The 26,755-nt window shown below is 37.2% G+C and overlaps 1 protein-coding gene across 2 annotated transcripts; it reads right to left on the reverse strand.

Annotated features, from left to right (window-relative positions):
* Positions 1-26: 26 nt before the first annotated feature.
* LOC143183730 (protein unc-80 homolog) lies at positions 27-26,473 on the reverse strand. Of its 2 annotated transcripts, XM_076385418.1 has the most exons (50): positions 26,335-26,473; positions 26,133-26,235; positions 25,548-25,596; positions 24,514-24,540; positions 23,715-23,735; positions 22,987-23,132; positions 22,758-22,905; positions 22,293-22,524; positions 22,029-22,108; positions 21,872-21,955; positions 21,747-21,797; positions 21,526-21,659; positions 21,128-21,442; positions 20,867-21,042; positions 20,635-20,795; positions 20,428-20,570; positions 19,102-19,131; positions 17,676-17,805; positions 17,416-17,607; positions 17,195-17,336; positions 16,068-16,436; positions 15,380-15,818; positions 14,862-14,985; positions 14,624-14,798; positions 14,371-14,512; positions 14,164-14,291; positions 13,900-14,090; positions 13,556-13,771; positions 13,345-13,480; positions 12,985-13,254; positions 12,648-12,902; positions 12,021-12,510; positions 11,141-11,765; positions 10,665-10,845; positions 10,218-10,396; positions 9,893-10,141; positions 9,549-9,822; positions 9,154-9,461; positions 8,647-9,072; positions 8,335-8,553; positions 8,121-8,266; positions 7,709-8,036; positions 7,273-7,593; positions 6,858-7,116; positions 6,526-6,735; positions 6,059-6,409; positions 5,706-5,891; positions 5,305-5,397; positions 2,155-2,303; positions 27-1,249 (listed from the first exon to the last, which is right to left on the reverse strand). In XM_076385418.1, exons 2-50 carry the CDS (start codon positions 26,216-26,218, stop codon positions 653-655), a joined length of 10,383 nt encoding a protein of 3,460 aa, XP_076241533.1. In that variant the 5' UTR covers positions 26,219-26,235; positions 26,335-26,473; the 3' UTR covers positions 27-652. The 2 variants fall into 2 exon arrangements, with proteins under 2 accessions (XP_076241533.1, XP_076241532.1); XM_076385417.1 differs by having other exon boundaries at positions 14,624-14,985.
* Between the last annotated feature and the right edge of the window lie 282 nt (positions 26,474-26,755).

Genomic DNA, 26,755 nt, shown 5'->3' on the forward strand with positions numbered 1-26,755 from the left:
GAATGTAAATTATATAGAGCAGGCAGTTTTAATGTTCATAAGGTACTTTTATTTCAAACGTATTCGGTTTTAAAGGCATATATAAATATTTAGGCCTAATTCTCCAAGTGGTCATAATTTTACTATGTCCACCAAAGTATTACAAAGTACTCCATCTCCACACGACTACACTTTTAATACATACATTTTTAGTTGGTCTTTCCGATCAACGGAAAACATCAATGAAAACTTTGAACACTATATTAAATCGTTTTATTACGTTGTAGATGCTCTACAGTATTACGAAAAATCCCTACGCTAAACCTATAACTGCTAACGTAAGCTTTTATAGTAATTAATACCACGAACTATTAATTCTTTACCCACAAAATTAGTGTCAACTGTTTGTGGAAAGAAAAGATAAATTCCACTAGATTCAATTTACTTGACAATGGACTTCTGGTCTTTTCCTTAACTTCGAAACTAGGATACCATGTTTTAAAAATGATTATTTCTCGAGCCTACGATGATCAAGAACTTTTCCATTCATTTTTACTGAACCACCCTGTATGACAAAAAGATATGTATTGAGACTTCCCGTTAGCAATTAGAGGATATTAACGTCTTGATCAGTCTCGTACAAAAAGCCATCCACTTGTTACTAGCGTGCCATCTATATCAACGTATCTTCATCTTGATTAGGAAAAATCATTAACAACGAATGCTGGGAGGTTGTTCTTTGGCTAGAAGTTAACAAAGCGGTTTTCTCTCCTCCACTCCCATTAATAGAACAGTCTGGTGAACTGCCATCAAAGGCTATAACATTTGTCGTAGTGCTACTGGTTGAAGGCATGTCGTTTAAGTCTGGCGATGCCAAAGGTGGTGCTTGCAAAGGACGATTATTGTTAGTGCTTTTTAAAGATACTAATTGCATGCTGTATGATTCGCGATAACCGGATGTACTGGACGTGTCTTCGTCCCACGAAACGTCTGACGTTTGAGGATGAAGAAGGTGGTGGTGGTGAAAGCTACTGTGCGTCTGTTGCTGATCACTGGGTACATTGTTGCTCTTTTCGCAATCAGATTGACGAATAGACGAACTTTGCCTAGAACGAATGGACGATGAGTCTGAAGGGATGTTGAAGTTCGAAGGTTCCACTGGAGGCGTTAGGACGGGTGGCGTTAACACTGGCGGTGGTTGTGGTGATTGCGGTGGTGTTGGTTGTGGATGCTGTATACCACTGTTTTGCTCTGACTTGAATTGTGGCATCTGAAAAAAGATTTCAGTCGTGTCAGTAATATACTAAATAATATATTATATATTGATGATATTAAGATTATTTTCTATTAGATTGAAAGTAAAATTTTTTAGAAGTAGAGTCTCCCATATCCAAACACTCCATTATCAGAATACTATAATATCTGAATATTCTATTACTTAAAAAGAATTTCAGTTCTTTCAACAATTTTGCTTACTTCCCTTACAGATATGTTAGAATTTGTCGATATTATATGCTTTCTTGTATTAATAGTATTAAGTTTGTTTAGACTGTACATGTATATTATACACAAGATCTTCGACAACAGGTGATTGTGTTTGTTAAGATATGACGACGATTGAGCCTTCGACTCTCACAAGCAGTTATTAGCTATTAAACATGCACCTGAAGTGTGTCTGACTTAGGGACTTATACTACTGCTGGCGTAGATCGGTCAGTCAGGCGCAACGATCAGTAGAATGAGTCAAGTCAGACACGTTGCACTCGTACTTTAGGAGTCTATAATAATTAATAACTAGCAAACGAAGCCTCAAACGCAGTTTTGCCATTTGTGATTTCTGTCTTATTTTGGCATGTACAATCACACTTTCAAGTTTTTAATGTCTGTTTTTAAATACTCTGTGTATTCCTGCGATAAAGATTATAATAGTGACGATCGATGATACGATAATAGTAACGATGATGCAATATAAATTTTACACAGACTAAAACAATAAATGAAAGTGATAACGAAGAAGTGCTTTCTCATGTTGAAACATTCGAAACATCAAATATCTAAAATATTACAGAAATGATTAGTTTTGAAAAGTGATATTCTATTATTCGAAAATTCCCTTTTATCTCATTATTTCGGAGGAGAGAGACTCAAATATATATGTATTTGAAATATCATTACCTCAACGTGTGTTCTTCGACTCTTTCTGAGACGGAAAGTCTTCTTGCTTTGTCCTGTAGAGCGTTGTAATCGAGGCTTGTCTGGTCGGGATTCGCCTGAACTGTCTTCGTTTGGACTGGTGGGACTGAGCTGGCTCGTCACTGTTTCTCCTATTAACACAGTGTCCGATTAGCTTTCTTCTTTCTTCACTGAAAATATGCCTGAAACCTATTCGTGCTCTGAATACTCAAAAGTACTAATTTCTTTATTTTCAATCGTTCAGCAGAGAATCACGGCGCTTGACGAGCTATATTTCCACTATTGCATTATCTCTAATATGAATAGGTATCTGAATAGTAATTAACTTGTATCGTAATTGTAAATTAGTTGTAATTACTATTTAATTATGGAATTCTCGCGTTAGGAAACACGACCACGTGTCATTAGCTAAACGTTGTATCAGGTATGTTATATGTAAATGTTGTATCGCAGGTATAAACAATTGCACGTCTGCACGTTCGTTACTTGTTAAAGCATGAAGAATAAATGCGTAAGGATAGTACAAAAGAGCAAGCATTTAGTAATTATAGAATACAAAAGTTGAAGGGAGAAACAAGGAAAATAGAGTTAAATAGCAATGTTTTTAAAGAACATGAAGTAAAGCGTGATATGCAATGATAATTGTTGTAATATTGATCATTTAACGTCTCGTGGAAGTATTGCCAGTAGACTGGTGAGACGAGAAACGTGACGAAAGATAATCCATGTTCACATATCTGGGACGTACTGTATGACAATATCTATTTTTTACAATATTAATCAAAATTATAATTTTGCTAGTATCATTTAAGTTATTCGATAATACCTTGATGACTCATTGACAAAGAAATTTTCTTCATCCTCTACATCCACTAAATCTACTAATTTATATTAAATTCTCTTTCGTTATTCGATAATGGCTTGATAACTCATTGACTAAAAAATTTTGTTTATCCTCTACATCCTCTAAATCTATTAATTTATATTAAATTCTCTAAATATACTAATTTATATTAATTAAATAATTTCAATTCATTTTAAAGAATGAACGTTAATTTTACTGATTAGTACAATGTACATATTGTCAATAATAATAAATATGATACAGTTACGTAGAATTAGGTCTCGCAATTTACCTGATGAGTGCCTACATTCTACAGAAGAGAGAAAGCGCAGTTTTGGCGCCTTTTGTTGAGTTAATATAGGATGAGGCTTAACATGGTTACGTTCATCGCTAGTAGAAGATGGTTGGAATCTATCTGAAACATGCCACATTCAACGTCTAGAATGATAGGAGAGATGATAAGTACGATGGACCATGTGACGCTGTTATCGTTACTTAGGCTGTACAAAATGTCAAAACTAGATAATTCACCAATTTGCAGGATTGTACGAGCGAAATAAAAAATACTCATTTAATATAGTTCCATAAATTATCAAGTATTTATGGCTTTATTATTAAACAAGTATTTTTTTATCCAAACGTACAACACTTTTGAATTAATTTCTTTTTAATAACTTGTTTCTCATAATTATATTAAATTTACATGACCCCCTGAAAAGACAGTGTATTCTGAATGACAGAGTTAAACATGAATAGGGTACAATCATGGGTCTATAAAATTAACAATGACGTTATTTCGAGGAGGGAAATATTGTTACGGGGCTGCTTCGATTATGAAGACTTTATGAAAAAGTATATTGAAAAATTTGTGTAATCAAGGATCTTGTTAATGAAATAAGGAAAGAAACACTGATAGAGCACCGATATGAAGATTGTTCAAAGTGTAGAAAAAGCACATACATGCGTGCCCGCATACATGAAATGTATGGCATTCTGTCATTGACAAATAAGGATTACTGCGTTTACCAAAGAACCTTCGATTACAGAAATTATTAGGTAATCAAGTAACGAAGGGTAAGCGAGTCGAAGCAACTACGTTGCAGTACAGTGTATTCACGTCACAATGAATTGGATACCAACTGTTGGACATTACCATTGTCTAAATACTGCTATAGAGATTGATTAAGTTCGTATAGAGAATGTGACAGAAAACATGACACTTAGTAACAGATTAGTCTAATAAAGAACACCGTGAAAAATGAGATTCATATAAAATATGTTGCAAAGTACACGTTCAGGTTGTGATCCTATCCGTATTTTAAGCTTGAATTATGAGCTTTGAGCTTCTTGTAAATTGGGCCAAATGTAGACTCATCTGCCCCTTAAACACTACAGTAAAAACTTTACATTTAATTCTATTTTAGAAATTTAGTTCTTTAAAACATTGCTTTTTAAAAAATGATTACAAGTGCTTTAAAAAATTACAATTGACAGTCATATTACGATAGCTTTTACACGTTTCGGATCACAATGCCTAAAGAGTGTGAAACTGAATAAAAGGAATAAAACGAAGCTCACATATTAAAAGAAGAAAAGAAGAAAGTAGTGCAAACAGATATAAAAACTCATTGGTGTCATAAAGAGAAGTGTATTAACAGTTTATCAAATCTCTGTTCACGGAAACAATAAGGCACTGACAACAATCTGTGTAATGGTAGGATTTACAGGATGAGGGTGAAAGTGAGAGCAAGGTATGATGAAGTTATAAGGAGAAGCGTGATAATGAAATACAACAGCAGAACGTTTATCATAAACTGTGTCAGAAGTGGCTAATAGTATCCGCTTACCTTCGTTCCCTAGCTAGCAATGAAAGCAACGCAATGATCAATGTGACAATATACGGCCAAACACAAAGGTCTGAACAAAGGAGAACGGGCAACAGAATGCAAACAATGCGAGAGCCAAGTTAAAGCTATTTCCATGGATTACTCGACTTAAAACGAGTAATGTACAAAAGAAACTTAGACGATCTATCGCAAGCCTCGTCAGCGAACGAAACGATACGTTTTGATTCACGACAAACAGAAAAATATCGTAGATCAACAAGTATCTCGGTGTGGCAAATTCTGTCGCAGTGTACTATAGACAATGGCTCGATCCAACCGTGGTAAATGTTTCGCAATCGATCAGAAAAACAACGAAACATTTATAAGAGGCTTGCAGTCGCACCACTAATACTTGAAAGTCTGTCACCGTTTCGAGGATCTTTCTCAAAAGAAATTGAATACCTGCTGCCAGTTGCTTCGCGTGCTGATTGGTGGTTCCAATGTCACTACCATCGCGGAGAGTAGAGGAACCCATGCTTACACTTAAAATTGATCCTGTAACATCAAACCAACAGTTACCAATAATTTTCAGAAAAAGAAAATTTAGAAAAAGTAGAACAAAATTATACTTCCAATCATTTACTATAGTGTTCCTATTAGGTAACATTTTTAATAAAATTTCAGCGTTTATAATTAACATGCTCACTACCATCCTCCAAGTAGTAATCTGAGAAACAAACTGAATATTTAGTATTCTAAAGTTTCCTCTCAAATGTAACGTAATATTAGTATATTATACATGGTAGCAAGCATGTCGATAAAAAGGTACGTAATTAAGATCATACCACGCGCAGCGTGCATACCGTTTGGCGGTGCTGATACTTGACTCGCTTGCGTTGACTTAACAGTACTGCTGGAATTTGACTCGGGAGTTGAATGAGGGCCAGACTGTTGAGCAGTGTCATGAGCCCTGGGTCCAAGATCTCCTATCAAGGGATTCATCAAGGATGGCCTCGGCGTTCGAGGCTGTCCTTCTGTCTGCATTTCGTCTAAATGAGAAGAAAAGTTCTAAATTTCATAAACTTCAAGGGAGACTTAATAATTCATCATTACCTTCTGTAATTTAATATAGTATCTACAGTCACTGATAAACTAAACGTTCAATTAAATATAAAATTGTGCAAATTGAAATTACTAAGTAATTCGATCTACTAACCGAATCCTCTGCCGTCTATTTCTTTCTTCAGATGCTTCAATTCGTGTATCAGATCGGTCAAGAGAGTGCCACGGGACTTTGGCACAGTTTTAGTGTCGCCATTGATTTTCGTGCGTATGGTGCTCTGCATATTTCTCTCGTGCTCTGAAATCGGCGCCTGGCCGATTTTATGAACGATGAACGGAAGCATTTGAATGTACAACGCGGTGCGATGAGTCACCACGAATTCTATGAAATTCCAAAGATAAGTGGAGGCCTCGTTTCGTTTGTTCAATAAGCGCATTGTGCGCAGGATTTTTGGCCACTCGGTTTTTAGTTCCGTCTCGAAACATATTGTCATTATCTTTAACGCTGGAAAAAACGAAATGATGCATTTAGAAAGAATATTGAAATGAAATTACGATTTTTGAATTTTTCTCTGAGAGTAGCTTTAGAAGATATCGTTACAAAATTGTTTTGTTGTTCACCTAGAAAAGCAACTTGATATAATGTCAGCGACGTTTTCGTTAACGTCTTCGAATCTCTTGCGACGAATGTTAGACTACCAGCTCTCATATCTGTTGTGGTTTTTAGATTTTGAGCTGTTATTGGCAGTGTTTTCGTAGTTGGGGGCCACAAAGTGTTTAACACCGCGGTTAAAGCAAAATTTATGTCCGACGATCTTAACTTTGGCACATCTAGAAAAAGTTTCAATTTTCAGTCATTTTATTTCTAGATATGTGTTCTTAATTTTTGAGATATTCAAGTTCAAATGGTTATTTGTTAATAACTCATATCATTTTCTTTAATTGTAATTTACCTTTTCTTCCAGTCCCCACACGCAGGAATAATGGTATCAATAAATTCAGAAGCATATCTTCGGTACGAATTTGAGTGGCGAATCTACTATGACCCCCGCAGACATTTTCGAGCAAATATGCTTCACCGAGGGATATAACATGGAGAGCTATTAAACGAAGGACAGTTGAGCAAAAATGTTGTGGAGGTATTTTGCTCATCAGTGCTGCAGAGGAAGCTGAAGTCACATCGTCAGGTGAGGTATCTCCAATAATTAATGACTGTACGTAAATTAAAAGCCAGTATTAATAAATGATTAACGACAATAATGATTTCTAATCCAAGAGATTATTTTGATTCCAACTAGGTTCTTCCTCAATAAGAAAAAGTGTCGATAAATAGTATTGAAAAATTTCAGCTTTTATTAGCTTACTAACCTGGCAAGTACTCAACAAAGCTTTCAAATATTGAAAATGTGCAATGTAAGGGCATCTTAATAACGTTTCATACACTCCCTTTAAGAGATTACTCGCAGCAGTCCAATCAGTATTTCTCCTGATGGAAGCTTTCTTATGTATTTTATTGAATGTCTTATCGAGCCTCCTCAAAATAATTGTCAGTGCAGGTCTCATGTCATCGTTAGACCATTCGGTGGAAGGTAAAATATCGTTCATGTATCTCCTTAAGCCACGACAACCCATTGTGCTCGCGTCGTAAGGAGATATCTTTAAAAGGCTGTGCGCAATATCCGCTAATCGCTATTAAAAAATCATATAAATTAAAATTAAAAATATCTAAATTATTGTAGTAGACATATAGAATTAACGTAACAATCATTTTATATTTATCCTACAAAATTTAGAGAGTACTCACTATGTGACACTTTGAATCTAACAATTCGATCGTCTTTCCATCCTGAGACTTTTTATTCAGTTCAGCCAAACGAACAGAGCACCTAGCCACGAATTCTCCTACCATGTTCAATAACGTATCGCGTGGTCGACGAAACTCATTTTTGTGGCAGCTCTCAGCGTCATCGTTATCTCGATCGTAAATACTTCGAACCTTCGAGTGCTCCATGTATTTAGTAGTATGAGTGTCATCTTCGAAATCGAATCCTGGCGAATATGGCCCCTTGCCATAGTTTCGTTGACTCGATCCTTTATGCTCAGGACTTGACTTCTGTGGCCCATTATAATACCTAATAAAGTATATTATTATACCATGTAAGGAGTTCATAATATTTCTTTAATTAAGTGAAATACAAAAATCGTAATATAATTACTTTGTGAGTGCTTCAGAATTGTTAACCAAGGTCCTTACTGCCACAGCCAACTGATTTATAATCTCCTTCTCAGTTTTCCCTTCTTTGTTGTAAGTCGGCAATTGGATTTGTTGAACATAACAGGGTAAGATGGCTTCCAATGTAATCTACAATATCGTAGAAAATTTTTCTAAATACCAGTGAACCTAATCTCCAAGAATTAATTTATACCTACCAACATTTGTTGGCCTCTGAGGGAGTCAGGGGCGTAAGCTATCACCATCACGCAAAGAGATATGCAATCTAACACAGTGACCATTTCGTTTTCGTCATGATAACAGAAATCGATGGCTTTCAAAGGCTTCTCTTCTTTAACTAATTCGTCTATATTTAATGGATCTGGTGATGGAGTCTCTAGACTCAGCAATAAATTGAATAAACATGTGGCGGGCACCTAGAGACAATTAAAAAGTACTTCCATGTAAAATTAAGAATATTTGCTTACAAAAATAGTGCTTTATATATTTATAAATGTAGTTAGAAATACCTTGTGTGCATCTCCGTGAACACTAATTTCATCCGTGTCCAATATAGTGGAAACGCTTCCAAACATCTGAAGAATGAAGGGTTTCCGATTCATTAAATAGAATTGCTTCACAGCGTATTCAACAGTGGTTGTCACTAGTTTGTTCGTTTGATGGGTGGAATATAATTGCAACAACGTTGGCATGATCAACAAGTAGCCGTTTGTTGAGAATATGTTCTTGAAATTATGCGCCGCGTTTATGTACGTGGCTACGACGTAACGTAGGATACAGCAATCTTCGCTGTGAAGAATTATCGCGCCGTTTAAAACATTCAAGAAGAGATGAATGTCTCCTGAATAGGCAAAGTTTCCTGCCATCGCCTCAAACATTCTCGCTATCAGTCTGACCCACATGAATTTATGCATTACGTCCAGACCAAGGAGTTCCTAAGTAGAATATTACTTAATATTCCACTATACAGAATTATTTGTATAATTTTGAGTGCTCCAGTTTGTATTACTACTTACTCTGCCAATTTCGCCACCTTTGTATAAGTCCAAGTCTGCTTCCAGAGCTTTCCTTGGGAATGAGGGTAGTTTCATCAGTTCTTCGTGAAGAAAGACTACTCTTTGCACCACCATATCAACGTTCTTTAAAATTGCCCAAGTTAGGAGGACTTTGCCTATTTCTACGAACTTGTGAACCAGCTCCTGACGCTGCAGTGCGTTGAACGCATCCTCTGGTTTCATGTGAACCAATTCTATTTCGGAGAAGTGGGATCTGCCTTTGAAGAAATAGTAATCGCGAACGTATGACGATGGGTTGCGAATTTGGTCTGGAAAAATAGTTTGATATTAGGAGTAAAGCACTTTGAACATATTTATGCATTTGTCATCAATTTCACACTAAAGATAATACAAACGTGTTTTATAGTCAACGAGGAAGTACTCTCGGTGTTTCGATTCTTCGATGCCAAAGAAGTCTAGAGATTCTCGAAGTATTTGACAAAATTGCGTGTCCTCCACCACTGGAAACTGTGAGGGAATGCCTCCTGCGTCTGGGTCTTGAGGTCCATGAACCACTATTTTCTTCGCCGATGGAACGTTTGCAGTTAATAAAATCGAAGCATCACATTGCTCCTTGCGTAGAATCTGCTTTAGATCTTTAAACATTATTCCGTGAACGCTGTGCACCACCTGAGGACATCGAAGTTTAGATATAATGAAAGAAATTTTTATTTCACATTATTTCTTTTAATTAAATTACCATCCACAGTATAGAGAGCGCAGTGCCAATTAATTTCTGCCCCTCGTCGTGTGGAGATCGCACGTAAAACATCACATATCCAATTATATAATTATATAACGCGAATGCAGCCTGCTGAGGAAGCTTGGGTACAAATCGTATGAGATGCCTCAATATATTAAACATCAGTTCCTGCTTGTCTCTGGTCAGGCGTTCCAGAACATAGCGAAGGAATAATGCACTGTCTTCCACTAAGCAATTCCAGATCACCTGGGAATAAGGTTGAGATAGTGTTATTCGCCTGAGTCGAATTATTCATCAACTTCAGGTGCCATTCGACTCTTACTTGATATGCAACTTCGTAGACAGCGCTTCCGTCATCGGAGACGGCGGCGTCGTCGAGTAAGTGAATGATTTGGACTATAGCAGAACACAAGGAAGAAGGGAACAACGAGGGTGCTGACTGACCATGGTGTGACGTGTTTCTTTGTATTGTTTCAGCGCCGTCTTCGTCTCCAACAATTCCTATATGAAATAGAACACTTGTTTCAGGGCACTGTAATGTTTCTTCAAATAAAAATTTACTCCTCTTTTAAATAAAATGAAACCATCCCTAGTATATTTTTTAGTCATTCAATTGTAGATATTCTTTAAACCTAGAATGTTTATTAAAATAGTATGAATGGATTTTCGAAGTTTTTCGAATAAACATTAACCCAAATATAATAATATTGGGACTAAAGATATAGAAAGGATAGCCGTGATCTTTTATCCAGGGAGATACTGTTTATACCTTCGTCATGATCGTCCCCAACAGGACTAGGTTCATATGCAGCCTGAACAGTAATCGGTATAGTCGTGATTAAAAAATTCTCTCTTTCTTCTCGTTTCTTATCATCTTGTGCTTGCAAAGCCCTCTTAATAAGCTCCGTTTGCTGCTTCTTACGCGTCTTCGTCGCCGTTACCAGAGACCTCTAACATCCACAATAAATAATTATTTAACCCACCAGGCACTTACACTCTAAAATCTGATAATTAGACTACAGATTTTTATGCAATTTCATATTTTCATAAACACAGTTAAAGAAATCGAAGCTAAATAAAAATTTGTTTCATCTTTCAAATACCATAATTTACATTCTATGTTCCATATTTTCTGTAATTTTTTGATATTATAAAGATTCTGTACATTTTACATATTTCAAATTTCAGTAAATGCATAACAATCCAGGGTCTATTAATAATTATCCTGTTTTACACAAAACTTACATGATGTTCTTGATTAATAGTCACTTCCTCCACCTTCGTCTTCACCTGTGGCATCCAAGGTGGGTCAACAACAGGCAACGACTCGATGCCAATCTTCGGCGAAGGCAAGGTGAATTCTATCCCAGGCGGTGGGACTTTGAAAGTGAGATGAGCATTTTCTTCCATTCGTGGCCAGACTTGGTACCGAAGCTTCCACAGAACTTGGAACCTCAATATGGCGTTTATTCGTACACTGGTGCTGCTGTGTTGAAGACCATGGTGCATCAGTTCGCTGGCCTGGTTTGGGGCTCGTACAGCTGCAACGATGAAGAGCGATGCAGCCGAGGCAGCGACCTCTTGATTCGATTCTAACAGAAGCTCCCAGGCGACGGGCAAAACGTCGACGAATAATTCTTCTGTCATTACGACCGCGCCTTTCACCAAAGTGGCCAAGGGTGCGTGAAACGCGTCCTTTACTTGGGTCTTGATGTACTTTAAAATTGCTGGATTCTCTTTGGCTGCATCGTCTGCTCCAGATTTTTTCGAAGATTCTTTTCCTTTTTCGGAATCTTGGTCAGCTAAGTCTTTGGAGGAGTCTCGTTGCGCTAGTCGACCTGATTGCGATCCATCTATGTTCTTCTCAATTCTGTATAAAAAGACACGGAGGATTGTTATTCGAAATCATTTTTTCTTGGAGAAAGAAATTTGGGAGACTGAAGAATTAATTTTGAATTTTTTGATCGTATTGAAATGAAAAACAGTTGTCACTAAAAGTATTCAATTTGAAAATCTCTGACATAAGAGAAATTTTGTCATATTGAATTTCAGAAAAAAGAAGAAGCAACTTCGAATTTGTCTAACTGTATAATTTGAAAAAATTAATTTTTATTAATAAAATTACTTGTATTTTTTTCCTACGCTGTCCTTTCGTCGTACAGGCGACACCTGTGTGCTAGTTTGCTCAGACACCTTGCGACTACGTTTTTCTTTTTTAGTTCCCTCTTTCTTTTCCGCGTCGAAGTCGAACATTCCCGTGCCATTCTGAACTCCAAATTTTTCCCCATAAATTTTCTTTACAGACTTGATTAATCTACTACTGGCCCGCATTTGACGTCGATGGCAGTATGGGTGACAGAAATTCTGATGAGAACAGTAGAAGTTGAAAGAATTAGCGAACTGCACTAAAACCTTCATCCAAGGGAAATTTTTATTAGTTTCGTCTGTTTCGTTACTGTCGCTTGGACTCTCTGGTGGTTGATCATCTATAAGTATTCCAGGAGACTCTTCGCCACTGATTTCACCCCCAAAACCAGGCTCAGAAGTGTCGCTTCTGTCTGACAGTGAACTCACTTTCCTCTTCGACTGAATGGAATCTGCTCGTTTCACTGTATCTAATTATCAAACATTAAACTCGAAGTTACACGCAAGTTTGTATATGTTTCATAAAATACCTTAAATATTTAGAACACTTTAAAGCTAAAAATAATCAATATCTTTATATAACATAAAGTTTCTCTTTTATACTCACAGGCCTCACATTCAGTGTCTTTTCCCTCTTTGGTCCCCCGACGAAGTTTCAAGCTTCTCTTCTTAAATGAACCAGTCGCATTTTCCGCGGTACCACGACGAAGAAGGAATGGCCGACCCTGAGGCGGTTGCACACGTTTAGCCTTTTCTTTGTCAGCATTTTGGAATTCTTCTCCTTGAATGGTGACAGTCGATTTGCTACTACCCTCTGATTCATTGTCAGGTTCGTAAAGGACGAAACTAATTTTGCGTTCCGCTGAAAAAATTAATTCAAAAAAAAATTATAATTCATCGTTTAGAAGCCTGTCGCGTTAAATAGTAATGTCTTTAATACTTACGCGCTACCTCGCGATCACCTACGATCGACTGAAGACTCTGAGCTGACGTTTGGGAATGTCCCATCGATGAGAGCGCCATGCTCCATCGTCTATTCGCTTCCCTGCTGTACATTCTTTCCCAAGCAGGTGGACGTTCTTTCGTTAAAAGTTTATTAAATTTCGGCAATGTTTGATAAGTTTCCCTTAGGAAGGCTGTCACCTCCAGGAGCAGAATACAGGCGATGAGACGTAACGCGACTGGACATTGAGATCCATAGCCATTTATGCTAGCTAAAAAGTTATATTAACAATAGATTCATAAAATAAATCATAAAAACAATGCCATTAATTCTTATTATTATTATTAGACTATACTATAACCTTCGTCAAGGAAGTCTTCTTCCTCGTCTTCAACAATCAAATCTCTCTGCTTGCTTTCATCAGAGACCATCGCCCTTACCTGATCCGTATTTTGCTTATCTTCGTGCATTAACTCTTCTAATCTTGCTCCAATGACCTATTAAGTAAACACTATTAAATACACTATTTTTGAATAAAGTAGATTAGAAGTGGTACCAAGGTTTGCAAGTACCTCTGCCCATTGATAAAATAATTTCCCAGCGGTACGTTGAAGAACATGAATTTTAGTAAGCATCGTGGACGCGTTTCGATTATTTATAGGAACAGATGGTCGAAATATGGGAAAGTTCATTTTCATCCAGGTGGGCCATTGTCCCTTATTACACAGGTGAACGAAATGCGCGCATTCCAATAGCAGACACGCTCGTGCGACCACTGGAGCATAAGGCTAGATACAAAAATTTACAGAGTGATTATTTATCTATCATTAGGTGAAATTCTTAGGAACTCAATAATTCTTTTACTGAAAGACCATGAGTTCGATTAAATCTTATGTAGAAATGAAAATATATCTACAAGATCTAAGATTGCTCCCATTAGATAGTGGTCAGGAACGGAACCAGGTTGGCAGGTCTCCAATAAGAATGAGAATCTTAACATTCCATCGTAGACAGCATTACGGGGCACCAGCCTCCTTTCTTTCAAGACTACGAATTCGGATTCCCTCGAAGCTTCACCGAAATCCATGGAATTCCTTCTACTTAAATCTGTTCGCAAACACAATTTAATTTAATTGATCTGCTTGTGACAGAACTTTATTTTACTATATAGTTCGCTTACAACTTCCAGGTACTTCTTCTAAACTCTCCTTCTTTTTACTTTTCCCAAAACCGATTTTGATCAACTGATCTTCCATTCGACGTTTCGCTTTTTGGAGGGTCAGACCCACACTGGTGTACCGAATGTTTCTAATTATTGTACAAAGAATTGTAGGTAACAGACATGGAGAAGTAACAATAAGATGGTAGAGGAAAAAAGGGAACTTACCCACGTCCTGATCTAGATGCGCTGCGATAATGACCGTAGTGGAAACTAGGTTGTCTGACAAAACTACCGTCAGTTGGTGATTCGCTACTTTCATGACTGTCAGTGGAGTCAGTCCTGCCGTACTCCTTGCGGAACCAATTAACTAAAATTTATCCAAAAGAGATATCCAAGGAAATTAGTTCCAGAGAACTTGTATAAATAATTTTGTGTTTATCAGAAATACTAAAATCCTAAAAATTTTCAGAAGGCATACCTATGCCTCCAATTTGGAAGCGAGTCGATTTTCGAATTTTCCCAGAGCTCAAGGAATCTATCCCTAAATTACGTTCACTCTGCCTCGGCGTGAGTATGTGCTTCTTCCTCAAGTTACCCAGAGGACTTTGGCTAATCTTTGCGTTCTCTTCGCTGAGCTCTGTTTCAAGAAGACTCTGAAATAATACACACAGTAATACATAGACAGGTTCACAGCAGACACCTGTACAGACACATACTGCGCAAGTAGAAGATGTGCTCCTCTTCTTGAAAAAAAACTTTCGAGTTCCTTTATCATCCACAGTATAACAAGTATCTACCCCAATGTCACCATGTTCATCTAGGTCTGACTGATGTATATGCCTACAAATATTCCACTTTATGTATAATAAGTTACTTAGGGAGCGGTCACGCTCAACCATCACCACCGATCGTCAGCCATCAACGAAATTTCAAACGTAGAAATGACAGATTCAACACCTTAATTATATCTAATAAATAAATCATACAATGATTTCAAACAACACTACTTGAGGTAAACAGTTATTATACGAAATATTAAAATTCAAAATGATAGAATGTCAGAATGGATTTACAATTAAATTCATAGTTCATATGACATCGACCATTTGGTAACTGCAACATGATCGTGAACATTAATTTTGGTGGTTGATCAATGACGATCGGTGATAGTCAGTGGTAGTCACTGTATGGTGCGTGACTACTGCCTTATCCACACTACTCTAAATTTCTATACCTGATAACTCGAGTAGTTTGAACGTTACTGTTACATCGTTTATTAGGTCGGTCAGCAGAGTCCAGGATTCCACTCAGAACGACACGACGAAAGATCCCCCCGTGCACCTCTTTCACGTAAGTCATGAACTGACGGAGGTCGCAGTATAAACTGATATTTTCCTGAGACTTCAGATCCTTCAGCATTTTAACGAAACGCGTGATCAGTGTCTTAAAAACGCAGTTAAAAATCTGGCTCTCGATCCCGCGTGCAGTGTGTCCACCAAGACCATAAGCAGAGGCTGCGTTCGTAGAGGCTGCTGCTGCTCCCATCGCGCCGCTGACGTTGGACCCACCAAAGACCCCTGCAGCCGTGGACGCCATTAGATTAACACCATAAGCAGCCGCGTATCCACTTTGAGCTCCAATGTCGGGGGACTTGCTCGATCCTCTTTTTTGATCTATCGCAAGACAACCAAGTGAAAGCTTTCGAAGAGTAGAGAGACTAGAGTTCAAGGGCAACGAAGCATGAGCGATATAAACGTCGATGCGTCGACGAATTTAGATGCAACATGGCCAGTGGCCTTTGCGAATTATCAGCGCGTTGGATTCACGTCAGTCATCGTCGATGACTGAGTGGATCGAGCAGCACAGCGAAATATGAAGCGGACAACACTCGAAGCCTTTTTCGTTTCCCTCGATTTACTCACTAAGTGGAGATAGCAACGAACTTGGATCCACGCAGAATCCAATGAATGCGTGAAAGAACTCCAAAATCTCTGGTATTGGTTGTTCCCGCACCATTGATCTCAAGAACCGTGAGAACTGCTTCGAACTGGCTCGATGCAATTTCGTGAGGATCGTTTGACTTTGAGAGCGACAGAAGTCTGCCTGAGGTCCACGTATCCCGTCTGAGCAACTATGTGGACAGCCTAAGTGCTTCAGCACTCGGATGACACAGTTCATCAGGAGGCTGTGAGAGTTGGACTTGTCCTCTATGCCATTGCAGTGATATTCTTGAGCGTCTGGGGAATCTTTCTTTTTTCCAGTGTCCCCTTTTTCTACTACCGTTGTTGACTCTAAACAGCCATTTGGTAAATATGGCAGCATGAATAGAATGAAAGTTCTTATATTGTAATTCAAGACAATGTCTTCATCATTTCAACTACACGATGAAATGTATATATTTTTCGACAACAGGTGTCAGAAATTTGAAAGTCTGATTCTATTTATCATAATATGACGATGATGAAGAATGACGAAATTGCGTTTGAGCCTTCGTGTCCCAACTATTATTTCTTAAAGATGCACCTAAAATGCCCCTGAAGTATGTCTGACTTAAGAACTTATTCTACTGATGGCATGTATTTGTCTGATCAGACGTCAGGATATTAATAGAATGAGTCTCCAAGTCAGACATACTTCACAAGACATTTAGACGTATCTATAATAATTAATAACTTAGAAACGAAGTGAGAAACACAATTTTGGCATGTAGAATCTTCCCTTCAAATTGTTCACACCTATTGTCAAACACCCTGTATATCATTGAATTCTAATTAAGAAAGTTCAAATAACAGAATATTTTACTTCTTAATTAGGATAATTATTTTCGATCTATATTTTCTAGGAATGTCCATAAAATACACGTTTCATACAGATTTCACTTTTTACAAACGTGATTTTTTTCTCAGTTAACGTTAAATAAAGCTAAAAAGGTACATAACTAGAACTTATTTCACCTTGGTTTATTTAATCTCTATTGCTCTGTCATTAAACAGAGCAGATCATCTTATAATAAAAATAAAAACCTATATCATAATTTTTTTCTATTTACCCGCTATGCTTCCCGTCGTTTCCTCGCGAAGACACTGTTTCATCACTCCCATATCCATTAAGAGCTCTAACAAATTCAAAATAATCTCGCATACGCGAAGAGTGCAACAACTGTTGTCCCTCAAAGCAACTGAATGTACTCCCTGATTGCAAAGTGAAACAGAAATGATTAGAGAGGAGGACTATTAAGCACGTTTCAATATTTCAAATAAAGCTACTCACTTTCAGAACTACCTGCAGATCGATATCTCCCTCTTTGGTGATGTAACAAGAGGATCCAGGTGCCTCTGGTATTTCATCGCTGGCGTAAGTGATATTAGAGTCTGTTTGTGATCGCGTCAGACTGGGTTTCCTTTCGGAATCTAAACGATTGCTATGCATGCTGATAACGTCTAATTGACTGTCGACTGAACCCTACAGCGAAAAGTACAGCGTGTAAGATTAGACCTTAAATCATACGTGAATCGAGTGTTTCTTTTTACCTGACGTTTCATGTAATCCGGGGATGGTGCAGGCGTATGCTCCGTGACCGTGATAATAGGATTCGGTGTGGTGTACGATTGACTATAAAACCGACTCTGCTTCCTTTCGATACGAGTATCGCCGATGTACCTGCGAGTTAAGTTTGATCAGACACAAGTGGATACGATCTTTTTTTTATTTAGGAACTCTCTCCATGCCATCTTTCAAAGTGAATCCTAGGTAAGCACTACTGTCTGATCTCTAAGGTCCTTATCTACTTTGATGCGCTTGCATGCTCGATGCGTTTCTCAAACGGTATCGTTATCACGTACAAGATGCAAATGAAGTGACATGACTTTCAAGAGATAATTCACATCCCCAGATTTGTTAATAAAATTTTTCACTAAATTATTTTCGACAAATCCAAAGATATAAACTCGGTGGAAGTCGTGCTTATTACTTCTTTTTACACCGTGTATCATTTTCTGTGTTTTCTAAATTCAAGTGAATGATATTTCGAAACTATTCATATTTTGATTAATTTCACTGTGACTGGATTTCTAGTGATCGTATAATATACTTGTGAAATGCAGCTTTTAAGATTGAGAATGGAAAAGGAATTTGTGGGCAAAATGAGTGTTCGAAAAAATGTGCAAGAATTGTATCTTATAGAATTCTAGTTTTCGGAGCAATTATATACAGCTTTTACGTACTTCGTTACGTGTTCTGTGTATATCTACAAAAAAAATTGATCCTTGAACTACTATCGTACAATTACTTTTTGCTTGGATCATTATTTTGTGTCAGAAAACATCGACCTTCGCAAAGCGAACACAAGGAACACATAATCGGCAAATACACAAGAAATAAAGAAACGTTATTATTGTTACATGGCGATCTAAATTTCAGTAAATCTTGTGCACAACAAAAATCAAATTAATGCAAAATGTGTAACACGTTTGGAACTCTTAAACCAGTATACGGCTAAAATTGTGGTAAACTCCATCATGAGATGATCCCATGTGCAAATATAAATTAAACAATCACTCGAAAATTACAACAAGAATCCAATTAGAAAAAAATTAAAGTATAGAGTTCCTTTTATTTTTTTATCGAGACTAAGAATTGCAGAATTAGACTTATTCTGTATTTTTGATTTAGTTTTCTATGACATCGCTCCACGCTGAGTTCGACCACGCTTTCAACCCCATTCTGTATCTATGATAATATAATACGTATACAATGACTTGATAAGGTTAAAAGGAAAGTGAAACTAGTAACGTGTTCGCGGTATTCGTTGTCTTTTGTGATGGTGCCGTGGTGGCTAGGGTGTGCCGTGTGTTTTAAAGATAATTGTGCGCCCTAACAGAAGCAGGAAGCTCGTAAAAGAAGCGTGTAAACCGAGCTGCAGTACGGAACTTCCTTCGAGTGACATTGATGACTTACCCTCCCGCGGTCAGCTCGTTAATCAAGCAGCTGAGCACGAGTTCAGGTGTGAAAAGGCGAACGAGAGAGAGAAGACACACATAGAGAAACACATTACGCATAAATTGTAACGGAAGACTTATCGAATAACGCAGTTGTTCCAAAAATTCTGTTACGAATGAAAATGGACAAATATCTTCACAGAAATAGAAATCGAAGATCTGCAGTGTTTTTCTGTCTATTTGAAAATTGACTTTCATAGTGCAAGCAATTACCCTGTTTCACTGTCAATTATATAGAAGTGAAAAGAGTGAATTAAATATTCTTGTACGATATTAACTGCAGAGAGGCGATACTTAAGAAACAGAATGTAAATTATTTTTAATAAATAGGAATTCATATTCAGAAACGATATACGTAGAACTTGCATCTTCATTTGTGTAACAAAGTTTCCGGATACTCGTATAAACTTTTAGTTAAAGTTGAAAAATGACGGTCAGTGTTGGGTAAGAAATACAAATATATTTATAAGATTTCAAAGTTCTGTAAAATATGAAATAGAAATGTAATCTAAGTAGAATACTTCTTGCAATTTTCTAAATTCTAAAGGAATGCTTAATTGGGAAGTAGTACATACTACTAAAAATAGAAGAAAATTATTGTAAAATTTAGAAAAAATATAGCAGCAGTTTGAATAATAATGACATATTCAATGCATTCCTAACTTATTCTAATTATGTCATAAATTTATGTTACCGTGCTGGCAATAATTGTAGCAGATAACTGAGATAAATATGTTCCTCTGTCTACAAATATTATAACACAAAAGTAACAATCATTAAGCTATAAATAAACGACTAATCTAAATATTATTAGTAAAATCGTGAATATTAATTTAGCTCTCGCTGATACTGTATGATAAATATTATTTTCAAATAAAATCATACGCAGTAAAAACTTGGTCACTACCCAACACTGATTATAGACTACATTTAAAGAAAGATATTATTAACAAAACGCATCTGTCTTATTGCATACAGTTTAAGCATAACTACGAAATAAACCTTTATAAGAGTACTTATTTCAACTCAAGTTTTTAAATCATTTACTATTCTACGAAGTATCTATGAGCCACGCACATACACACGAATTCTCAATACTTTATTGAAAACTTCACGAACCAAATAGAAAATATTGAAAACGCTATACCTAAACTAAGCTATATGAGAACACGCGTGTATGTAGGCACAAAAAGAAACTATAAAAAATGAAGTCAGATAGAAAAATGTTCGATGAAGTCAAGTATTTCGCTATTCAGTTTACTTTATCTGTGGTCGTTCTACATACCTCAAACTTGGCATGCTTTTCCCTTTGATTAAATTCGTCGGATGTTTCATGTGATCGACATCTTTGGCTTCAAAGATTTTCGAGGTCGCTGACGTGGGCCTCGTTAACTGTTCATCCCCCGTATCGAGAGACCTACGACTATCCTGTGAGCAAATTCACATTCGCTAAATATTAAAATACCCTTTGTTTAATCTTTCTTACGCTTACCTGGTCGAACATCATCTTCGAATCCTCCTGGCCAATTTTCTCAAGCGCCTTTTCCGATTTAGACAATAACTTCGTCTCAACAAATGCTTTAAGGTCGGCCATTTTCATTCTTCGCTTCTTCTCACTGGCACGTCTCGTGGGACTTGAGTCGCCATCGTGACCTGTAAAGGTCACGTGTGACGAAGGAAGATGATCTCATTTCAATACTACTATAATGGTATTTCACACATACCAGCTGTTAAGGTGACATCACGAGTTTCTGGTACTTCCATAAAATCCTTAGACATGCCTTTCTTTTTGGTCTCAGGACTCTGATAAAGCGAGACCTCGATTTTTGGTATGGGCAGTGAGTTACTTCGATGACGTGGCATTTCCTGTACCGATCTCTCCTCGTTGACCATACGTAATCTAAGAACGATATGTTAAATTAGAAAAATTTAATTAAAATATTTGGGCGTAATTCATGATTGTATAAATGTTCATTGGAAGTTACCGATGGTATAAAAATTGTAGGGCCCAATGTACCCCTTCTTCTTGCCACTGTGGAACGAAAAGGCACCTGAGAACAGCCACATCGAGAAAAGTGGCGGCTCGAACGTCTATATCGACAGCGGCACTGCTACTTGCTATCGCTTCGGCGGTCGAATCACTGCAACCTTTGGTCTGCGTCAAAGAAGATTTCCTCTTTGAAGTGTCTGGCACTTCCTTTTCTTTCTCTTTTTCTTTCTCTTTCTCTTTCTCCTTTTCCTTTTCTTTTTCCTTCTCTTTCTCTTTTTCTTTCTCTTTCTCTTTTTCCTTTTCCGCGCCTCTAACAAACCAGTAACTTTCATTTAGCTTGTGCTATACTATGGCTCACTCTGCTACTTGTTAACTACTATTTGCACTGCTAACCCTGTCTTAGATAGCTTCTCCTGATAGTGTCTGCAGGCGTCCAATCCAGAAACTGCGGTCACCTGTTCTATCTTTAATGTGGACTTTGAGAAATCGGTTCGACCCATGGCCACGTGAAAGATGCTGGGTTCTCCCTGGGAAGATGAAGAATGTTCACTTCATTTTTGTGTCTATGAACTTGGGGAATTGAACAGTTATAACATCATAGAAAATTTTGTTACCCCGTTGAGTGCTTTTTCTGATTCACTTAGAGATGGCAACCTGAATATTACCTAATAGAAATATTTCTTATTATCTCACTGATAAAAATAGTTTAGATTAATTAGAAGGTGTTTGCTGTACTCACTACGTGCTCGTCCTCGGCACCTGAACTTTCTTCGGGAATCGTTTCTGGGAAGACAGTGTCCTTTGGCGACGAAACCCAAGTATTCTGATAGTAAATAAATTATATTATGTGAGAATGATATGAATAAAAAATTAGAATTTAAATTCTTGTGACTTACATCATCATCTAGCTGTTTCATTGGTTTGTCACTCTGGTCCGAAAACGCGCTAGCCGATTGACTGGGAGGGCTATCGACATCTGAAAATTTGGTAAGAAATTCGCTTAATTACCTTCATCATTAAACTCGAAAGCTATCTAGCAATATATTACAATCTATGTGTTAATTTAAATTTAACTTGACGTTGTATAATTACAAGTGTACGTGAATGAAGCATCGAAGCAAATTACGTGAAACAGTATAAGATTAATTGGAGAGACTTACCTCCTCCCACAAATACATCGTCAGATGTTTGATGTTGCTTCGAAGACTTAAAGGATCTAGTCCACAGTGCTCGTGGCTTGATTCGACAGTGAGTGGTAAAACAGGGCGTATCTGGGTGACGACATTCGCACATAGCCGACCATATTTTCAACCCATTTTCCAGCCGTAGATTAGTTTTAAAGTCGATGTCTTTTAAATGATTGCACAATGGTGCGAACAGATAAACAAACAACTGTAGAAAATAAAAATGTATATCTTTTTCGATATATTATCTACGAATCATCGAAAACAATTTCGTTCTTCTAATACTACAGTTTTTTATTGTCTAGAATACTAAATCTAAGTATGAGGAGGCATTGAGCCCTATGCAAGATATATCATCGCTAATTATTAGAATCGCTTATTATTAAAGTGATCTAATCTAAACTGATTGAAAAGTTAATAGAAGAAACGAAAATTACTTACGGTCATAGTGGGTATTGAAAATAAGTAATAAAAAGGATTCGCAGGATCGACATCATTTTCTGAACATTCCTCAGCGGCATCAAGAAGTATCCAATGGAGTATGTAAAGTAGCGTTGTTTCCATAGCTCCGAGGCTTTGAAAGTCTTTCCTTTAAGATTAAAGCAAACGGTTCTCGTGAAAAGTGGAAATGAAAAGATTTGATAAAGAGGCATAATAGCAGACAACTCACCTATTGTACAGGAGATTGGCTGCAGCGTGAAGAACGTAGGGAAGAGCGGTTTGAATCAAACGCCATCGTGGCACCGTGCCCAATATCAGCTTCAAAGACTGTGTCAAATCATTGTGCAGATTTTGAACCAACACCTTCTCGAGAGACTGCAGGCGAACATTAAATATTACTTAAATTCAAGTAAATGTCCCAATACCTAAACACTTAAGGTGTCAAATGTCCCAGTAGCTAAACAATCTAAAACTGTATGTCCCAATACTTTAATTGTGAGGTCCTAGAGACTGAGGATACTACTTTATGACACTAGTTTGTATTTTTAATTAGACATACATAATATATTAGAATTGAAACCTAAAATTGAATAAAATTTACGTTACTGTTTATGCATTGGGACATGGTTAACTACTGGGACATTTACCTTAGTTAAAATTCTTTTTTGGTAACTTGTTTACTATGAAAGTGGCCTAAATAAAAAATTTAGAAAGGTTGAATTTATTGTTTAGTTTTTTAATGTAAAATAATGCAATACTAAATAAACGATAAATTCAATCTTTTTAGATTTTTGACTTACAATTAGATCACTTGCATAGTTACTGACACATATAACAGTATTTGAAGTTGTTAAATGACAATAAATGTGAAATGAAATTGTTCAATTATATATTAAATATACTGGAATCTCTGACAGATAAATTTAATAACAACAAATTGGCTTATTAAATACTAACCGAACAAGCTTCTTTCGTTTCCTGCGTACGCATTGAAAAGTAAATATTCAATATTACTGTTTAATTCCCTGAGATGCGATCAAAGAAAAAATTCGAAATCGTAAGAAAGTACGAAAAAGGAATAAGAGGAAAGTAAGTATTTGCGACAAGCTACGATGCAAAGCTAGTCATAAGTTATCGCATTATACGATCAATGAAACTACGTGTATTCATCGAAACTGTCGAAACCGAAAAATTTCTCAGAATACTCTCTGTACATACTATAATATCCTACCAAAATATAAAATCCATGAATATTAAATGTCACTGAAGATACCAAGTTGAAAAAATATCAAACTTATACAATTACAAAAGCAATATAAATATATGTATCTGACTGATCTATAATCAAAAAGCTGTACTGGAAAGATATTAAGAAAAATCAGTTCACCACTTAGTGAATTTTTCCAATCCGATCTACTGCCACCTCTATTCACTTCTAATTACGTTTAAATACGAAAGAACTGTAAGGTATTATACAGGGCTTGTCATTTTCAAATTAAGCAGTATAACAGAAGCTCTGAAGATACTTAATCGAAGAACAAGTATTGTGAAGTATATTCAGGGGCTGCACATGAACGCGTCAAAGCAAATGTTAGTAGTCATCGACGACGTGCAACAAAGCGACAGTAGTATAGAGATAGTAATTCGTAATTAGCCTCTACTAATCGAGTGAAAAGAAATCAGAATGTAAGTGCACAACGGCGCAAATAGGTTGACAAGCATGGGGGCAGGCAGGTATCAAGCTTAGCGAACTTACATGATGGCCTGGCGCGTGTTGACAGAACTGCAGGTGACACGTGGAGGCAGCAGCGTAGAGGAGTTACTTTGTTAGTGCAGGTCGGGTAGGTATTAAAAAATAAAGGGCTGGTGGGATACGGTTGACAAGGGATTTGCACGACATGAAATCCCGCAATGTTTCTCGAGAAATTCAAATTTAGCTTCCTTTCAGGCGCAACTTTGACTATTTTACTCTTTACAATCGCCTAATCACCTATCGTTTAAAATCTCGAAACGTTGGATTCCATGACTGCAAAGAAAGCTTCAACATATATTTCCCAAGAATTCAATGCAAACTGGTAGTATGTCGCTAATGTAACGCACTTTCTCATCGCCTCGAGACATTTGCAGCGAGTCATAAATTCCTTTGTCACTTACAAACGTTTGGTAATTTAGCCGCTTACGAGATCTCTGGTCAAATGATTTTAGGGTTTCTTTTGTGGTTGGCTATTGTTTGGCAATGTATATGTTTAGTAAAAGTATACCGACACGTTTTTGCAAACAGTGTCATAGTCGATGGTAAATTTCCCCTGTCTTGTGCGTATAGTTTTCTGTCTGATCGATTCGAGTATCTCAAACTTAAATTTCATCTAAGTACACAATGATCGATAAATAAGGCAGGTTTCTAACAAAAAGCACAACAACTTTGTCGAGGACAATCATGAAAGCGAAGAAAACCAGACAGAACGATGCTTCGTTCGTCTGCTTTGCCAGTGGAGCAGATTTCTTTTTTCCTGTATTAAATTATACTCAATCGAAACGTCAGAACCTATCGTCGTCGATCGTCTCTTCTACCAAGAGGACTTTCAGGCAATAGAACTGTTTTTGTGCAATCGCGTCAATTACGATAATTATTCGATCTCTCGTCTTCTGAATTTGTCTTTCAAATTTTCGTCGTTCTCCACGCGCGCGCGCAAGCATACATGTGCATACATACATGGTTCATCTTTCCTTTGTGTTTGTTTGTTTTATAATTCAAGAAATATCTACGAAAGCGAAGGTATCAATTTTTACCGTGCAGGACGTCTCGTGTAGCTTGCCCAATTTCGCACGTGTGAATGGCCTGTAATACGTAAGCGTTATATTATGGCAGAATAGCGAAAATACTGTACATCGAGATATGAGTATAATACAATTAAATTGACTAAAGTACGCCTAGAAATTCAATTATTTCGCGTAGCAGTCTATAATCTTACGTGTTCTCTACAGACAGAATTTAGGGATTTAGAGGAAACTTGAATTAAATCGAACAAGTTTACTATGAACGTGCAAAAAATGTACAGGGTAGTCATCTAATTAGACCACTTAAGTATCTCTTCCTATTGTGAAAATATAAGAAATATTTTATATGCAATTTGAATGACATCAAGAAGCCAATAACTTGCACAGAATATCTATATTTTGTAAAGTCATTTCTTTTTAGTATAGAGCTCTCGATATCATTCGAATTGCATATAAAATATTTGTTGTATCTCCACAATGGGAACAGATATTTAGATGGACCAGCCCGTACAGTAAATTAAACTTGAATTATAATAATAATCTTGAAAAGACAATGGCTCGTTAAAAGAAGTGAGAATATTTCAATCAAAAACGTACCTTAACTGTCGCCAAAGGAACATCTGAACAGGAATGGGCAAAGCCTGGTCATGCATGTTTCCATCGACAGATCGTCGCTTATCCATGTCCTCGGTGTGCCCCTCTAAAACCATGATGAACACTTACGTCACAGGAAACACAAAAACGTACTAACAAGAACCAAGAACAATCCGTGTACAATTTTCATCCCCACGTGTCTCACCTGACAATGCCAAATGTCCTTCCGTTTACTGCTCAACGACATCAGGCGAATTTCCGTGTAGCGATGAACGCGCTCCGACAGTCCGACCCCTATCAATTTCTTTCTATTATCACAGCGAGTCGTTTCCACGCTCGACAGAACCTCGTTACGTGTCTACGTCGCGACGTCAACGCTGCGTTAGAATTTTAATTCGACGAGAATGCGGTTTCCTTTAGTAAGCTGTTCACACAGTGTCCTCGATCCCTCGAAGATGAAAGGACTTCGTTTTCCGCGATGCCATCCCACAGGATAAACGCGAAGGGAAACGACACAGTGCAGAGACAGGATCACGTGCCACTCGGCCTAGTGACACAGTTGCATCGTTCTCGTCAGCAGGTAGACACTCGGCGAACGGGGGATGCAGCAGCACGGCAGGATCGTG

The sequence above is a fragment of the Calliopsis andreniformis genome, chromosome 9 (assembly GCF_051401765.1).
Source record: "Calliopsis andreniformis isolate RMS-2024a chromosome 9, iyCalAndr_principal, whole genome shotgun sequence".
Classification (NCBI taxonomy): Eukaryota; Metazoa; Arthropoda; class Insecta; order Hymenoptera; family Andrenidae; genus Calliopsis; species Calliopsis andreniformis.

Bases quoted from the DNA above. Each gene is read 5' to 3' on its own strand.
- LOC143183730 (XM_076385417.1), bottom strand. From the start codon at position 26,218: ATGGATAAGCGACGATCTGTCGATGGAAACATGCATGACCAGGCTTTG. The intron at 25,597-26,132 runs GTACGTTTTTGA...TACGTATTACAG, and splicing joins TTCCTTTGGCGACAGTTAAG to GCCATTCACACGTGCGAAAT. The intron at 12,511-12,647 runs GTGAGTATAAAA...TTTGATAATTAG, and splicing joins AGACACTGAATGTGAGGCCT to ATACAGTGAAACGAGCAGAT.